The sequence below is a fragment of the Geotrypetes seraphini genome, chromosome 5, assembly GCF_902459505.1.
Source record: "Geotrypetes seraphini chromosome 5, aGeoSer1.1, whole genome shotgun sequence".
Classification (NCBI taxonomy): domain Eukaryota; kingdom Metazoa; phylum Chordata; class Amphibia; order Gymnophiona; family Dermophiidae; genus Geotrypetes; species Geotrypetes seraphini.
The window spans coordinates 111,554,634-111,569,168 of record NC_047088.1 but is presented as its reverse complement, the minus strand read 5'-3'; the positions used below and the strand labels follow the sequence as shown (position 1 = coordinate 111,569,168).

The window sequence follows — 14,535 nt, the reverse complement described above, 5'->3', positions numbered from 1 at the left end:
TGGCACGGTTGTGAATTGAAAATAAATTGGAAAATACAATTCCTTTCTATTGTTTTAGCTGAAATTAGGATGTCGCTAATTTAAAATGTTTTGTCCGGATTTATACATAGCCATCCCAGATCAGTTTTGGCACAGATATTTCTAATGTTTTCCACGGGTCCTCTTTATCACTGCAGAGATAGAGACGCTCCAAAGAGACATTAGCTTTATGCCTTTTTTCAAATATGAGATGGTTATGATATACATTATTTGTTGTTTTGGTTTTTTTTATATCAATGTGTTTATTTGCAGAGTTAAATTCAGCCCTGCACACTTGACAGATGGAGTAATAGCTCCACGCTTAAAACTTTATGTTTTGTCTGTTTCATGTCTACTTGTTTTAGTTTAGTGGGTACCCCAGGATACATAATATTGGCCATTTCTAGAGCTCTTTTTCCACTTCTTACTAGCCTAACTGCGCAATGTTCTTTTACTTATAGCTTTTATATTCTGAATATAGTTTAGTTAGGGGTTATAAGAAAAAGTTTTACTTTATGCAGCGTTTATTTCGTGGTGTTCCCTACATATGATCCATTCAGTATACATTTCTGAATACATTCAGTACATCAGTATGGTCTCTCTGAAGTGCATAATAGTTATATGCAGCACACAAAAACATATCTTTTTGGATTGTTCAATTAAGAACCTTAAGCAAGTGAGTATTGTCTCTCTTTTGCCATGGCTATGCTAAGTGAATGAATTGGTATTGTTACATGTTGCCACATTCAGTACAGGCAACATGGTTTCTCTTGTTTTCTATCTCTTATTTGGATCACATTGGAGTACAGCTGCTGAATGATATTTGGAATGCTTTCCAAGCATCTCTTTTCAAGTATCTCTTTCTGTATGCACAGACATCTGGCTGCTCTCCCTTTGAGGTTCTCACGGGATGACCTTTCTCCGCCCCATGGGTAGATTTTCCCTTGATACAGGAGGAATAGCTAATTGAAATATTAGGGCTTGTTCAAAGAAACGTGTCTTGCACTTATCCTTTTCTCTCCACAGATTCCTACCCATTTTTTTCCAGCCTGGTGATTATCCAGAAGCTTTCCAAGGATCGGAAGCAGACGGATTTCCCCTTTGGCCTTCCCACTACTGTGATCGCTGTGACCAGGCCCGCTGCACTCACTGAGGAGTTTCCTGTTTGGATCCACACAAGTCGCTTGAAGAGGGTTAACCTAAAACCCCAGAAGCAAGTCTTCCCTGCGCAGATTTCACCTCCTCCAGTGGAACAACATGATGATTTCATTGCAGCATTCTACCAACTTTATCATTCTCTTACTGGCACCGCTGCTGCTAGTTTTTCTCCCTGTATGGATCATTTCTAACTGGGTCTACAGGGATGATGTGTTCTGGGTCCACGACACTTTCTGCCCATACCCATCTGTAAATGACACTCCTGCTGTAAACAGCACCCCCGACACCTCTTTGCGAACACGATATCAAGCTGGACTACTCCCTCGCAAAGGCTGTCCTTCAATTGGAATCCAGAAAAGACCGATGCTACCCTTTGGTATAATTCCAGCAGTGTGCAAGTTGCCACCTTCTCCTTTGAGTATTGTGACATTGCGGACTGTTCATCAATTGATATCCCAAGGCTGTGCCATTGGTCCTCAGAGATTCCTAAAACTAAAGACATATATATATATATATGTTACTGACTCACGTTGGGGGGTTAAGTGTGCATTCTGGGGAGTGGTAGGGTGGAATATTGATACTGACTGGGTTTATAAACTAGAAAATACCCTGAAAAACAGTGAACCACTGTTATAGGAAAAGTGTTCCTGCACAAATTATTAAGCTTTCTCTTACTATTGACAACCCTAGACCTACTGATGAAGGTATGTACATTATGGACATGTGGTTTAAGGGTGGGTCTAGCTATCCGACCCATCAGTTTTCTTATGGGATCTATCTACCTCCACTCATCTTCTCCCGCCATTTTGTGGGGGCCCCAAAAAATACTAACCCACTGGCCCCTACATTCAATAAACTTACTGACATGATGGCTATTGCCAATCCCACTTTTGAAGATATTGTGGCTGTTAAGGTAGGGTTTTCAGAACCTAACCTTTGGTTAGAATGGATGAAATTCACTGCTGATCAACATAATAAGAGTAATTGTTACATATGTGCTCAAGCTAGACCCCATCTAGGAACCGTACCTCTGGACCTCCCTCCTGGTATCCAACCATGCTTTTTTGGGTTATTTACCTATCCCCTTTGTGCACTGCAGTGTTCTAAATACCCTTTGTTGCCAGGACAGCAAAAGCTTGATATTGCCGTTACCATCTATAAGGGCAATTACACATGTCATGTTTCTAATCTGACACAGGGTAGTTTTGTAGGTAATTTACCCCCAGGTTATTGTTCTGTCTTGGCTCATAGGTATGCCCCATTGTTGCTGCATCAGATTTGATATTTACTGGCTTTATGGAGACTTTTGGCTCCCTGTTAAGCTACCCAGCCAGTGGATAGGCCAGTGCACTTTAATTAAGGTTACCATGCTTCTGCATATTTTTCTGAAAGGCATCCTTCCTAATCACATGGTTTTTCCTTTTATTTGTCTTGATATAAATCTGATCACATGTATACATAAGATGCTATAGGGGTCCCAAGAGGGGTCCCAGATGACTTTAAGGCCCGAGCTCAGGTTAAGGCTGGGTTTGAGTTCCTTATTCCCTTTATTACTATTAATAAGAATGTTGATCGGATTAGTTAAAATTATTATAATCAGCAACGCTTTGTGAACTATTCTAGGGACGCCTTGCAAGGTATTACTGATCAATTAGGCTCCACTTCTCAGATGGTTCTCAAAATCATATGGCCCTAGATATGATTCTAGCTGAGAATTCTGTTAAATTCTCCTCAGTATTTTATGCTGTTGTACTTTTCTTTCTGACAATATAGGTCCTACTATGGACATTCAGAAATTAGCAGACCTCTTTGCTGAGTTCAAATGTAACTCTGATTTATCTAATTCTTGGGATCAGCACTTTAGTTGAATGAAGGGTTGGGAAAAAAAAACCTTTTTATTGTTATAATCTCTTATTATTTGCACTCTTATCTTGACTGCTCATGTACTGTGTTATTCGTATTACAGCTCCTAAAAAACCCCTCCTTGAGAGACATATCTAGAGTATCACTCCCTTCCAGCTCATGCTGTGTATTTGTGACGTCATTTACATGACGTAAGAGGGGAATTGAACGGACACGTATCAGAACTTTAGTAAGTGTCCTTAGGCATATGTTGTTTAAAGATGCAAAGGTAGGCCCTGTTTATCTTTCCCTTCTTTGAAGATGGTACAAGGACATCTATGTTTGTCTTTCTTTCTTTGACATGAATGTTTAAACAGAGTTGTAGTGAAGTGAATTCAATTGTTTTGTTAAGCCGTATTTACAGACAGATTTAGATTAGGGGCTCTGCTGGTTAAGGCTTTTTCTGACCCTCTGTGGACTTCAATCTCCAGATAGGAAAAATGCTGATGTGTTTAAAGTTTCATGTGACCTTCCATATATGGTTTGTATTTACGTCACATGCTGACACATGCTGGCAAACCTGATTCGTATAAAAGATGTGAAACTCATAATAAACTTTGGACATGTTTTGGAAGACGATTTCTGGTCTTTAAGATGTGTCCCCAGGTACCTGACTTACAAATGACAGAGACAGAGAAAGTATGGGGCAGGAATTGGGACCTGAATCCTTTTCAGGATGCATGCGAGGAGCTGCTGCCCACAGCTTTGTGCAATGCAGCACTCAGGGAGCCAGCCCGAAGATGCTGCATTGATCGCAAAGTGGACTGGCCCAAAGATAACACCGGGGGGCAGGCCAGAAGGCAAGGCACATGGAGGGAGAGAGACAACAACGGTAGGGGAAATGCTTTTATTTTTTTTAATTTAGTGATTGATTTGTCTGTTCAGGAAGAAATGCATTTGTTTCTTTTCCTCTGAGGTTGTACTGCTTGCAGAGCCTTGCATCTTAGGGTTTGTAAATATTAGTACTTTTAATTTTTGGTCCTGCATTTGCATGGGGTTATCTGTTTTATAGTAGGAATTAATGTTAAAAAGCATATGGTGTGCTTTGTGTGTTTTAATTTTGTGGTTAAGCATTATGTGCTGTTAATACAATTATATTGTATATTTATATGAAAAATGAATGGAACAAATGGTGTTACAATTAGTATTATTATGGGGGCGGGGTTTGGGGCAGAGATTGAGTGGAGATGGGCATGACTTATCCAAGTGTTCTTCAACTGCCGGTCCGTGGACTGGTGCCGGTGCCCAAATAATTATTTTATTTCTGCCGGTCCATAGGTGTCAAAAGGTTGAGGAACACTGCTCTAGAGATCCAGATCAATTGTAGATACATTTGATAACTCTTCAAAAGCATTCTAGAAATGGTCTAGTTCATTGTTCCTGCATAATCCTGATACCCTGCACAGAATTTATAGCATTGGTGTGGAGGAAGAGGGAAAGAGATATTTGAAGGGAGAACTGTTGGGAAGAGAAAGGAAGAAATGGTGGACCTGGGGAAGGGAGGCAGGCAGGCAGGGGGAGAGATGGGATAGGGTCAGTTGGGAAGAGAAAGGGAAGTTGGATCTTCGGATGGGAAGGAGGGAGAAATGTTAGGTATGTGGATGGAAGGCAGAGATGCAGCATCTCTCTTTTTCCCCCCTCCATTTCATTGTTCAGCATCAAAGGGGGAGGGAAGAAGAAAACAGAAAAGAGAGGGAGCAAAATGTTGGACCATGGAGATAGAGGAAGAGAGATGGACCCATGGGAGGGCAGGAGGGAAGAGAGCTGGATAAGAAGATGCTAGGCAGGAGATGGAAAGAAAGGGACAGGGAGTTACAACCTGACCAGTGGAGAGAGGGAGGGGATTCTGAAAGTGGTGAGCCATGTGGATGAGGTCAAAAGGGAGATGACAAGATGAGTGAGAGAGGAGTGAGTACAGTGGTAGAAATGTGGTAATGGGGAGTAGATAGAAGGAAATAGTCTGTGAAAGGAGTGAGATGGGAAATGGGAGAGCTAGGGACTGAGAGAAGATGGAGAATTGAGAGGTAGTTGAACATTTATAAAGAAGAAGGGTAAGAAAGAAGGCAAGATTTGAGTGGACAGAGGCAAAAAAGAGAAAAAGTTAAGAAGGCTGAAAGGGAAAAATCAATACATTGGAGACAGGCATAAGGAAAGAATGGAGCAGTATTGAGAGGAGAAAAACTGGACAGCAAACATTGGAAAGAGAATTGGTAGAAGATCGACAAAAAGCAGAAAGAGAAACTGGGACCAAGATGATGGAAAAACAAAACATCCAGACAATAAGGTAGAAAAAATTGTTTTATTATGAATTTATTAACTGGAATATGTTAGCTATGGGATATGTGCATCACAATTATTTTTGTATTCAGTGGCGTAGTCATATACAGCTGATTTGGAAGAGGGACTGGAGCCCAAAATTAGTGGAGGGGCACCAAAGTTTCTCCCTGCCTGAGTGCAATTTATAAATACTTGAGCTAGTGGGGATTCCCAAGCCCTGCCAACTGAAGACATCTTCCTCAAAATCTCCAAGCTTTGCAGCCAAAGGCAATATCCTCAAGCTGCCCCTGCTTTCATGCATACATGAAAACCAAGGGGGGGGGCAGGGAAGAGGCCCAAAAAAGCAGTAATATTTACCCTGATTAAACGATCCTCCACGTGCGCTGCTCACAGCTGATTCAGCATCCCCGCTCTGATGAGGCTCACCTCTGAAGAGGCTCACCATAGCTGTAATAGAAGTGAATGGGGGAACCAGGAACGCGCATCCCTGCTCATCAGAGTGGGGATGCGGAAGCCTGTGGCTGCTCCCACTGTCAGCAGTGTACGTGGAGGATCACTCAGTCAGGGTAAGAATTACTGCTTTTTTGGGTTCTTCTCCACAGTGTCCCTTTAATGAAGGTTTATTATTAGATACGTACATCTTCTATATTAGTGATTGCAAATTTGGGACCTGCTCAGCCTTTTTTTTTTTGCTCATCAGCTTGTGTTAGTGTTGGTGTTTGTGCGGCCCCAGGGAAGCCAAAAGGTTGGACACCTTCACCGTGAGCAGGGAGGGGTAACTTTCATAGCATTCCAGGTCGTGGGCCAACCCTCTTCCCCACTCCTACTCCTTCACTGTAAGCAGGGAGGGTTAATTTGCATAGCATCAAATTTGCACCAACATATATCCCCGTCCCGCCCCACCCGGCTATTTTTTCGTGCCACCCGGCTAGAAAAAATTTCTGGGGAGAACACTGACAGCTGCAACTACCTGTGGGAACTCAATAGAGACTCATTAAGTCTCCAATACCTGCGTCCCCCCTGGTCTAACATAGCTGTACAGGCTACCCAGACAGGAGCATAATCTGAGATATGCATCGTCTCTATTTCTGCCCGTTGTAACCCTCCCATCTGATTCCTATGAATCCATAACCCATCCAATCTAGTATATGTATTCTGGGCATGGTAGTAGAAGGTGAATGTCCTCTGGGAGCCATGAAGCAAGCGCCAACAGTCCACTAAGCTTAGCGCTTTAGCAGGGCTCTGTAATGATCTACGCCCTCCCCCCGAGTGATCTAAAATGGGATCCGGTGGGACATTTAAATCCCCTCCTAGGTATACTGCTCCATGTACAAAATTGCCCAATTCCGACTGAAGACCCCTAAAGAAGGCAGCCTGGGCAGAATTAGGTCCATAAATATTGATAATAGTCAGTTGACGACCCTGCAATATACCCTTCAAGGCCAAACACCTTCCTGCTTTATCCCTATAAATCTGTTCCACTTGCAGCCCCAAGCCTTTGCGCACCAAAATGGCCAACCCTCCCACTCTTTAAGTAGCTCCTTCTCCTTGATGTGTCCATATCAAGTCAAATTATGGTCTTTGAAGGAGACCGACATCTCTGGGTCTCAAATGGGTCTCTTGTAACAAGCAAATATCCCAGTTCATACGTTTTAAATCTCAAAAAACCATGCTCCTCTTGCCAGGACTATTCAGCCCATTTACATTCCAGGACCCTATGACAACCTCTGGGTCCTCCTTGCCACATCTCCCCTTGCCCACCTCTCATCGTCTGCCAGATCCCACTCCACCTCTACCCCCCTCCCCCCCACCCCCCTCCAAGTAGCTGATTCTGCGGACTTTGAATCAGCCAGGTTGAGAAAAATGAGTTATTTTGAAGAGGCTCATATACTTCCCAGTTTCTTTCTCTGCAATCTTTCAGTTCATCCATTCCCTCCCCCCCAGCGTCCATTCTGTACACTCATCTCACCAGACATACAAACACAGCAAAGCAAAGCACCAAAGCACTAAGCTAGTCGTTATTGCACACTGAGGTGTAGTGCTGAATCCTCAACAGAGCATATAACTATAAACCATGGAAAAACTACAACAGTAAGTATAACAGTGTAAACATTCTAAAACACAGCTGCATGGAGACAAATAAGATATTCCCCAATATGGGCAGTTATCAAGTAAAGACAGACGCAAATGAAGATGAAACAGTTCAGGTGCCCGATGTTGAAGGCTGGTTAAGCTCGGTCGGAACTCTCAAGCCCCTGCTAAACGACTCAGCAGTAGTGCCAGGGGAGCTCCGCTCTTGCTGGTCTACTGGCATTCAGCAGCCCAGTTCTTTCAAGGCCATCCAGGCATTTGCCTCAGTGTCCACTTTACGATGTTTCCCATTAACAGTGTATAACAATCCAAACGGAAAGAGCCATCTGTAACGGTATCCTTCAGCTCACAGCAGTTGAGTAACTTCCCGAAAAGAGCACCATTTTTGCAGGGTTGCAGTAGCCAGGTCCTGATACACCCCGACTGCTATCCCTTGCCAGATAAAGTTGGGACAGTGCCGGGCTGCTTGGAGAATCTGTTCTTTCACTAAAAAATCTCCAAAACAAGCGACTATATCTCTGTTCCCAGCCCCACGAGCTTGTCCCAAACTTCTATGAGCCCACTTGCAGGGCAATAGGACACCGATCTGCCCGCTCCTCCTCCGAAAGCAAATGGTTGCAAAATTTCTGCACCACTTCCCATGCATCTTTATACCGGTCGGTTTCAGGAATACCCTTAAAATGCAAATTATTGCATCTCAAGCGGTTCTCCAAGTCCTCAACTTGCCGCTTTAATTCATCAAACTGCGTCACTGCCGTGTCCATCGCAGTAGAAGTCTCCTGCAGAGAAGTTTCCACGTGGTCAAGCCGTCCCTCAGAAGTCGAAACTCTGCTGCCCAAATCGCTCACCTCTGCCCTTATCTCTGCTTGGGCTGCCTTAACATCTGAGCATAGACCCACCATTTCATCTTTAATTTCCCGGAACCATCGTTCAAGGTTCCTCTCCACCAGCCGCTCACCCGACAAAGAATTGGCCTGAAATGAGCGAGATCGCAGGCTGCTGCGCCATCTTGTGCGGAACCGTCGGGGAGCTATGAACCTGCGATCGGGTTTTCACACTCGCGGCGCCCGGGTACTGGAATTTGTCTAACTTTTTCTTGCTCGCCATACACTCAACGAATGTAGGCACCAGAGATGGGCTCGCACCTCGCAGTAGAAAGTGTTTATAAATCGAAATAGCTTGAGCCCCAACGGAGCTCAGAAATTAAGCAGCCATACTTCTTGATGACATCACTTCCCACCCAGATGAAGCTGTGTTTGCTGTGTTGAAGAAGACTCCCAGGTATTCCAGGCACTGGGATGGAATCAGTTGGCTCTTTCAGAAATTCACTATCCAGACCAGGCTCTGCAGAACCATAACCACGTGGGCAACCACTTGTTCTCCCTTCCAAGAATGACAGAGTTCCAATTAGCCAGTCATCTAGGTATGGGTGAACCTGCAAGCCCGCAACTTGCATAAATGGGCAACTAACATCGCCATCACCTTGGAGAAGGTGTTAGGAGCTGTCGCCAGCCCAAAGGGAAGAGTCATGAACTGGTAATGGTTTTCCAGGACATGAAATATCAGGAACTTAGGCCTCCGTCAAATCCAGGGAGGCCAGAAATCTTCCCATGCCGCCACCACTATGACTGATTGAACTGTCTCCATGCGAAAGCACAGCACTTTCAACGCTGCATTGACTTGTGTAAGAAACTTAGGACAAAATATCTGTAGGACTGTTCCTCAGCTACAAAGACTTGTGCTGTCTGGACCTAAGGAGAGACTAATCCTGGGAATTCAAGGCTTCACACAGTGTGTTCCCTGAATCCTGATCTGTCGGGATGTGGCGGCATGAGTGCGCATGCGCTAGATGGCGCGGAGTGAGGGGCCGGCAAAGGAGAGCAGGTACGGGATTCAGCCAGCCCCGGAAGGCAAGACCCCCCTTCCCCGCCACACCCAGACCTCGGCGGTCCCCGCCGGCAGAGAAGGAAAGACAGCTCGGTGGCGGGTTGGCGTGACAGCGCTAAGGTGGCTTGAAGCGCCGCCGCAGCTGTCGGAAAATGCAAGCTGTGGCAGCTTGAGGCGCCTGAAGGACGTGGCGGCTTGAGGCACCTGCAGGACGCGGCGGCTGTCGGTGGAGGGCAAGGGGGGAAGAGACACTGAAGGGAGAAAGACGAAGACATGCTGGATCTGCAAGGGGGAAGAGGAGGTGATGCAGAAGGGAAAAAGCTGGACTTAGAGGGGAGGAGGAGGTGAAGAGACACAGAAGAGAGAAACATTGGACCTCCAGAAGGAAAGAGGAGAAACAAAGAGGAGAACTCTTGGAGCAGCAGCAACAACGACAATGCAAGGGGAGGGGAGAGAAGGAGAAATGCTGGAACTGAGGGGGAGAAGGTGAGGAAAAAAAGAGAGGAAATGCTGGCCCCATGGGGCGGGAGGGGGTAGAGGCGACCTGGCTTGGCCACCGTTAGATCGGGCTACTAGGCTGGATGGTTTGACCCAGTCAGGCTGTTCTTTGACTACTGGCGCTTCTGGGCCGAGGACTGTGAAGCCTGGAGATGGGGGGAAGCGCCTTTGGTGTGGAAAGAGGGCGCCGGGAAGGTGAGTGTGGCCGTTAGTTCCTGTCGGAGTCGGACCTTAACGGCCCCGCCTGGCTTCTGAAGCGCGCTTTAACGGGCATTCTTTGACGTGCGCGCTCAGGACCCCCCTCTGGCCACAGCTCTGTAGGCGTGCCCAAAATCGGTCGGGAAACACATCAAAATCGCCGCCCGCACCAGCAACCCCTGGCGTCCGCCCCAGAGCGCAGCTCCGAAGGACAGACGGGGGGGGGGGGGGGGCGGGGCGACAGCGGGAAAGCACGCCGTGGCAGTTGTGCGCATGCGAAGGGGCTGCTCGAGCCATGGCCGGGAAGGCGAGGACACGGATGAGCGTGGCGCACGAGGTAAGAGTGACGTCCTGTTCCTAACAGCAAGTTCCCGCCAACACAGCACTTCTTAAAGAAAGACAGACAGGGGGAAGGGAGAGCGACAGAAAGACAGACAGTCAGGGGGCAAGGGAAAGAGACAGAAAGATAGACAGAAAGAAAGAAAGGGGGCAGGGAGAGAGACAAAAAGAAAGAAAGAAATGCCTAAGTCTCCACATCTATTCTAGCACCCGTTAATGTAACGGGCTAAAAAACTAGTGTGTGTGTGTGTGTATATATATATATATATATATATATATATATATACACACACGTACACATATTTTCTATAGATATATTTTATTGCTGGTTGTGCACTATCATTAGCACACATTACCTACTTAGGAGGTAGTAAGTGTTCCTGCATCAGCTCTACTTAAGAGGTGTTAACTGCTCCAGCATTAACTCTGCATTTAGCCAGTTAGCCAGTAAGTATAATGCGCTAGCTAGTTAATGCTTCCATGCCTATTCTATGCCCATGTCAAGTTACAAACCAACTCTGGACCCCCCTCAAAAGAGGAATGGTGGATGATTTGCCTATGCTACACAAACACCTCTGTTGTGCCCATATTTTTGTTTTAATGGCGAATAATGACAGTTTGACCCACTCAGGCTACAGCACAGGCACTATCTGAGAAGAAAAAATGAGATCAGAAAAGAACGCAATACCTCTCCAGGACCAGTACCCTCTTCCCCCCACAGAAAAAGAATCAGTTGCAGCAGACAGAACCTGGTCCCAATTCTCACCTATTCAATGGTCAGACTTCAACAAACTATATAATAAATACAGCCACGCAGCCTGCAACTTCAACCACTGCCCCCATACCTATTGAAAGCCTCAAGCACACTATTCCGCTCCCTGCTCCTACAATGGATACAATCTCTTCTCACAGATAGACATTTCCCACAAGACCTCAGCAAAATCATCATAACTCCGATACTAAAAGACCCCAAAGGAACAACGGACCAACCATCCAACTACAGACCCATAGTCTCAATCCCACTGTAGGTCAAGCTGATGGAAGGCCTAGTAGCCAAAACCTTAACCTCTTACCTGGAAAACCACAACTTACTCCACCCCACACAGTCTGGCTTCAGAACCAACTACAGCAGAGACCCTACTAGGAACACTAATGGACACAGCTAGACAACATCTCTGTACAGACAAGAAAATCATGCTCATACAACTAGACCTCTCTGCAGCTTTTGATCTGGTAGACCATAACATCCTCCTACAAACGCTAGACTCCATAGGAATCTCAGGCAAGGTTCTCTCATGGTTTAAAGGCTTCCTACAATCCAGAACCTACAGGGTTAAAACAAATAAAGAAAAATCAGAATTATGGTCCAACCTGTGCGGAGTTCCCCAAGGTTCATCTCTATCTCCCACACTATTCAACCTATACATAGCCTCCCTCAGCTCCTGCCTAGACGAACATGGAATAACCTCATACAGCTACGCAGATGACATCACCATTCTCCTCCCCCTCGACCACCCAGAACTCACCATGACAAGCACAATACACAGAATACTTGAAACAGTAGCAACATGGATGACTGAACACAAACTAAAACTAAACTCTGACAAAACAAATTTCATCCTCCTAGAAAACAACAAAATTTCAACCTTAACAAACCTAATAATACACTCGATCTCATACCCCATTCAACCCACACTAAAACTTCTTGGAGTACTGATTGACAGAGGCTGTACCATGCAACCTCAAATAAACAAAATAATAAAATCATCATTCATGACTATGAGAAACCTAAGACTAATCCGGAAATTCTTCGACAGGAAACAATTCCAACTTTTGGTACAATCTCTTATCCTTGGACTAATTGACTACTGCAACATACTATACCTTCCCTGCCCAGTGACCATGATAAAGCAATTACAAACAATACAAAATACAGCCTTAAGACTCATCTACTCATTGAAAATATATGACCACATCACAGAAGCATAACACGACTCACATTGGCTCCCAATACAAGCAAATTCTACTGCCTACTTTTCAAAGCTATTAATGGAGAAAGCCCATCCTACTGGAACAACTGACTAACTCAATCCACCTCAACCAGGCACAGAAGAACCCACTCACTATTCACACACCCACCAACCAAAAATGTCAAACGTAGAAAACTATATGACAATCTAATGGTCACCAAAGCAGCAAAACTAGACAGACAAATCACCAATCTGCTGTATTCGACCACAGACCACAAAACCTTCAAAAAAGAAACTAAAACGCTGCTCTTCAAAAAATACATAAAACCTACTTAACACGACCAGTTCCTTCCCAATCTCCACCTACTACACTTTCTACCCCTGTCAAATCTAAAATGTATCTAATTACCCAACAGGTATCACATCAAGTTCCCTTCAATTCTTATGTAATTCCTATGCAATTCTTATGACAATTCTTATGTAAAGTTACAATTCTTGTAACCTTCTGAGAAATCTTATGTAATCCGCCTTGAACTGCAAAGTAAAGGCGGAATAGAAATCACTAATGTAATGTCTATTAGAATCACCCCTTTTCAAGCATTGTCCCTATGTCTAGCATTCCTTCTATGCTCGTCTCAAGGCTCTCTCCTATCATTTCTTCCCATTGCCAGCATTGGTTCAGAGTCTGTCTCTACACTTAGGGCCTGTTTACAAAGCCGCGCTGAAGCCCATAGAGATTTAAAGGGCTTCGGGGCTGTTGCCCTGCGGCTTTGTAAAACAGGCCCTTAGTCCATATCTAGGATCTCTTCTCTATGATTCTGTGCCTGTGTGCAGGATCACCCATCGAGCCAGCATCTCTCTCACCCCTGTCCCCCCCACCCATCGAGCCACAATCTCTTTCACTCATGTCCCCCCACCCGTCGAGCTAGCATCTCTCTCACCCATGTCCTCCCACCTGTCGAGCCAGAATCTCTCTCACCCCTGTCCCCCCACCCGTCAAGCCAGAATTTCTCTCACCCCTGTCCTCTACTTGTTGAGCTGTATTTCTTACTCATTTCCCCCTCCGACCCAGCAACTCACTATCACTTGTTCCCCCAAGCTAGCACTTCACTCTCTCTCCTATCCTCCTCCAGCTAGCACTTCTCTCCCCCATCCTCCCAGTTACCCTGAACCAGCACCTCACTCTCTCCCAATCCTCCCCAATCCACCATATCTCCCCCTCAAGACAGCATTTCTTGTTTTCCCCTATCCCAAAGCCAGCATCTCTGAAAGTCCCTCTTTCTAAGGCTCCCCTGTGAACCTCAGCAATGCTGATGTTCATAGGTAAAATGCACCAGCTCTGTAAGCTTCCCTGTAAGCTTCTGTAAGTTTCCACCCTCTATGTCACTTCCTCTTTCTTCAGAGATGGGACTGTAGAAGAGGAAAGCCTGCAGAGCTGGCAGCGATTCTTACAGATGCAGGAGAGGAAGAGAGGGACTGCTGCTGAGACCAAATTCTGCACAGAAATAAGTGATTCTGAGTGCCTGGTGAATTCTGCACAATTCTGCATTGCACAGTTGTGCAGAATTCCATCAGAATAATATTCAAGCTTAACAATGCTTAATTATTTAGCCCATGTATATACAGCCCTATTCCATGTAAATCTCACCTGAAAACATCGGCAGCTTTTGTGTATTCTCCATCAAGGAGCTCAGGAGCCATGTACCGGGGGTCCCCCTCCTGTGCATCACTCAGGCTACCGCAGCCCAACTCCAACATCAGCCCAAAATCACCAAGTTTACAGGTACTGTGAGAGGACAGGAAGATGTTGGCAGGCTTAATGTCCATGTGCAACAAGTGGCGCTGATGCAGGTGATGCAGACCACGCAGCAGGTCACAGAGGAATGCCCACACCTTGCTCTCAGGTAGGGGCCCATACTCCTCACAATGCTGCTGCAAGCTTGCCTCACAGAGCTCTGTTTGGATGTACAGCCTTCGTTTCTCCTCCCAGGCCTGTACAAAGCGTACAAGGTTTGGGTGACAACCCACCCGTTCATGCTTCTGCACTTCTGCTAACTTACGCTGTCGGTCTGATTCACCCCTGAAGTGTTCCATAGAGCGCTTAACTGCATAAAGTCGGCCGTCTTCCCGGCTTCTGACCTAGAAATGTAGAATAAACAAATTACACTATATTTTAAGAACTGTTATGCGATAATTC

At 45.4% G+C, this 14,535-nt stretch overlaps 1 protein-coding gene across 8 annotated transcripts in view; it reads right to left on the bottom strand.

The window, feature by feature from the left end:
- PKMYT1 (protein kinase, membrane associated tyrosine/threonine 1) overlaps positions 1–14,535 on the bottom strand; it is a 105,883-nt gene that overhangs the window by 56,535 nt on the left and 34,813 nt on the right. For all 8 annotated transcript variants that reach the window (XM_033946892.1, XM_033946893.1, XM_033946890.1 and 5 more), the window contains exon 3: positions 13,987–14,477. In XM_033946892.1, the coding sequence (XP_033802783.1) occupies positions 13,987–14,477 (491 nt within the window). The remainder of the gene's footprint in view (positions 1–13,986; positions 14,478–14,535) is intronic.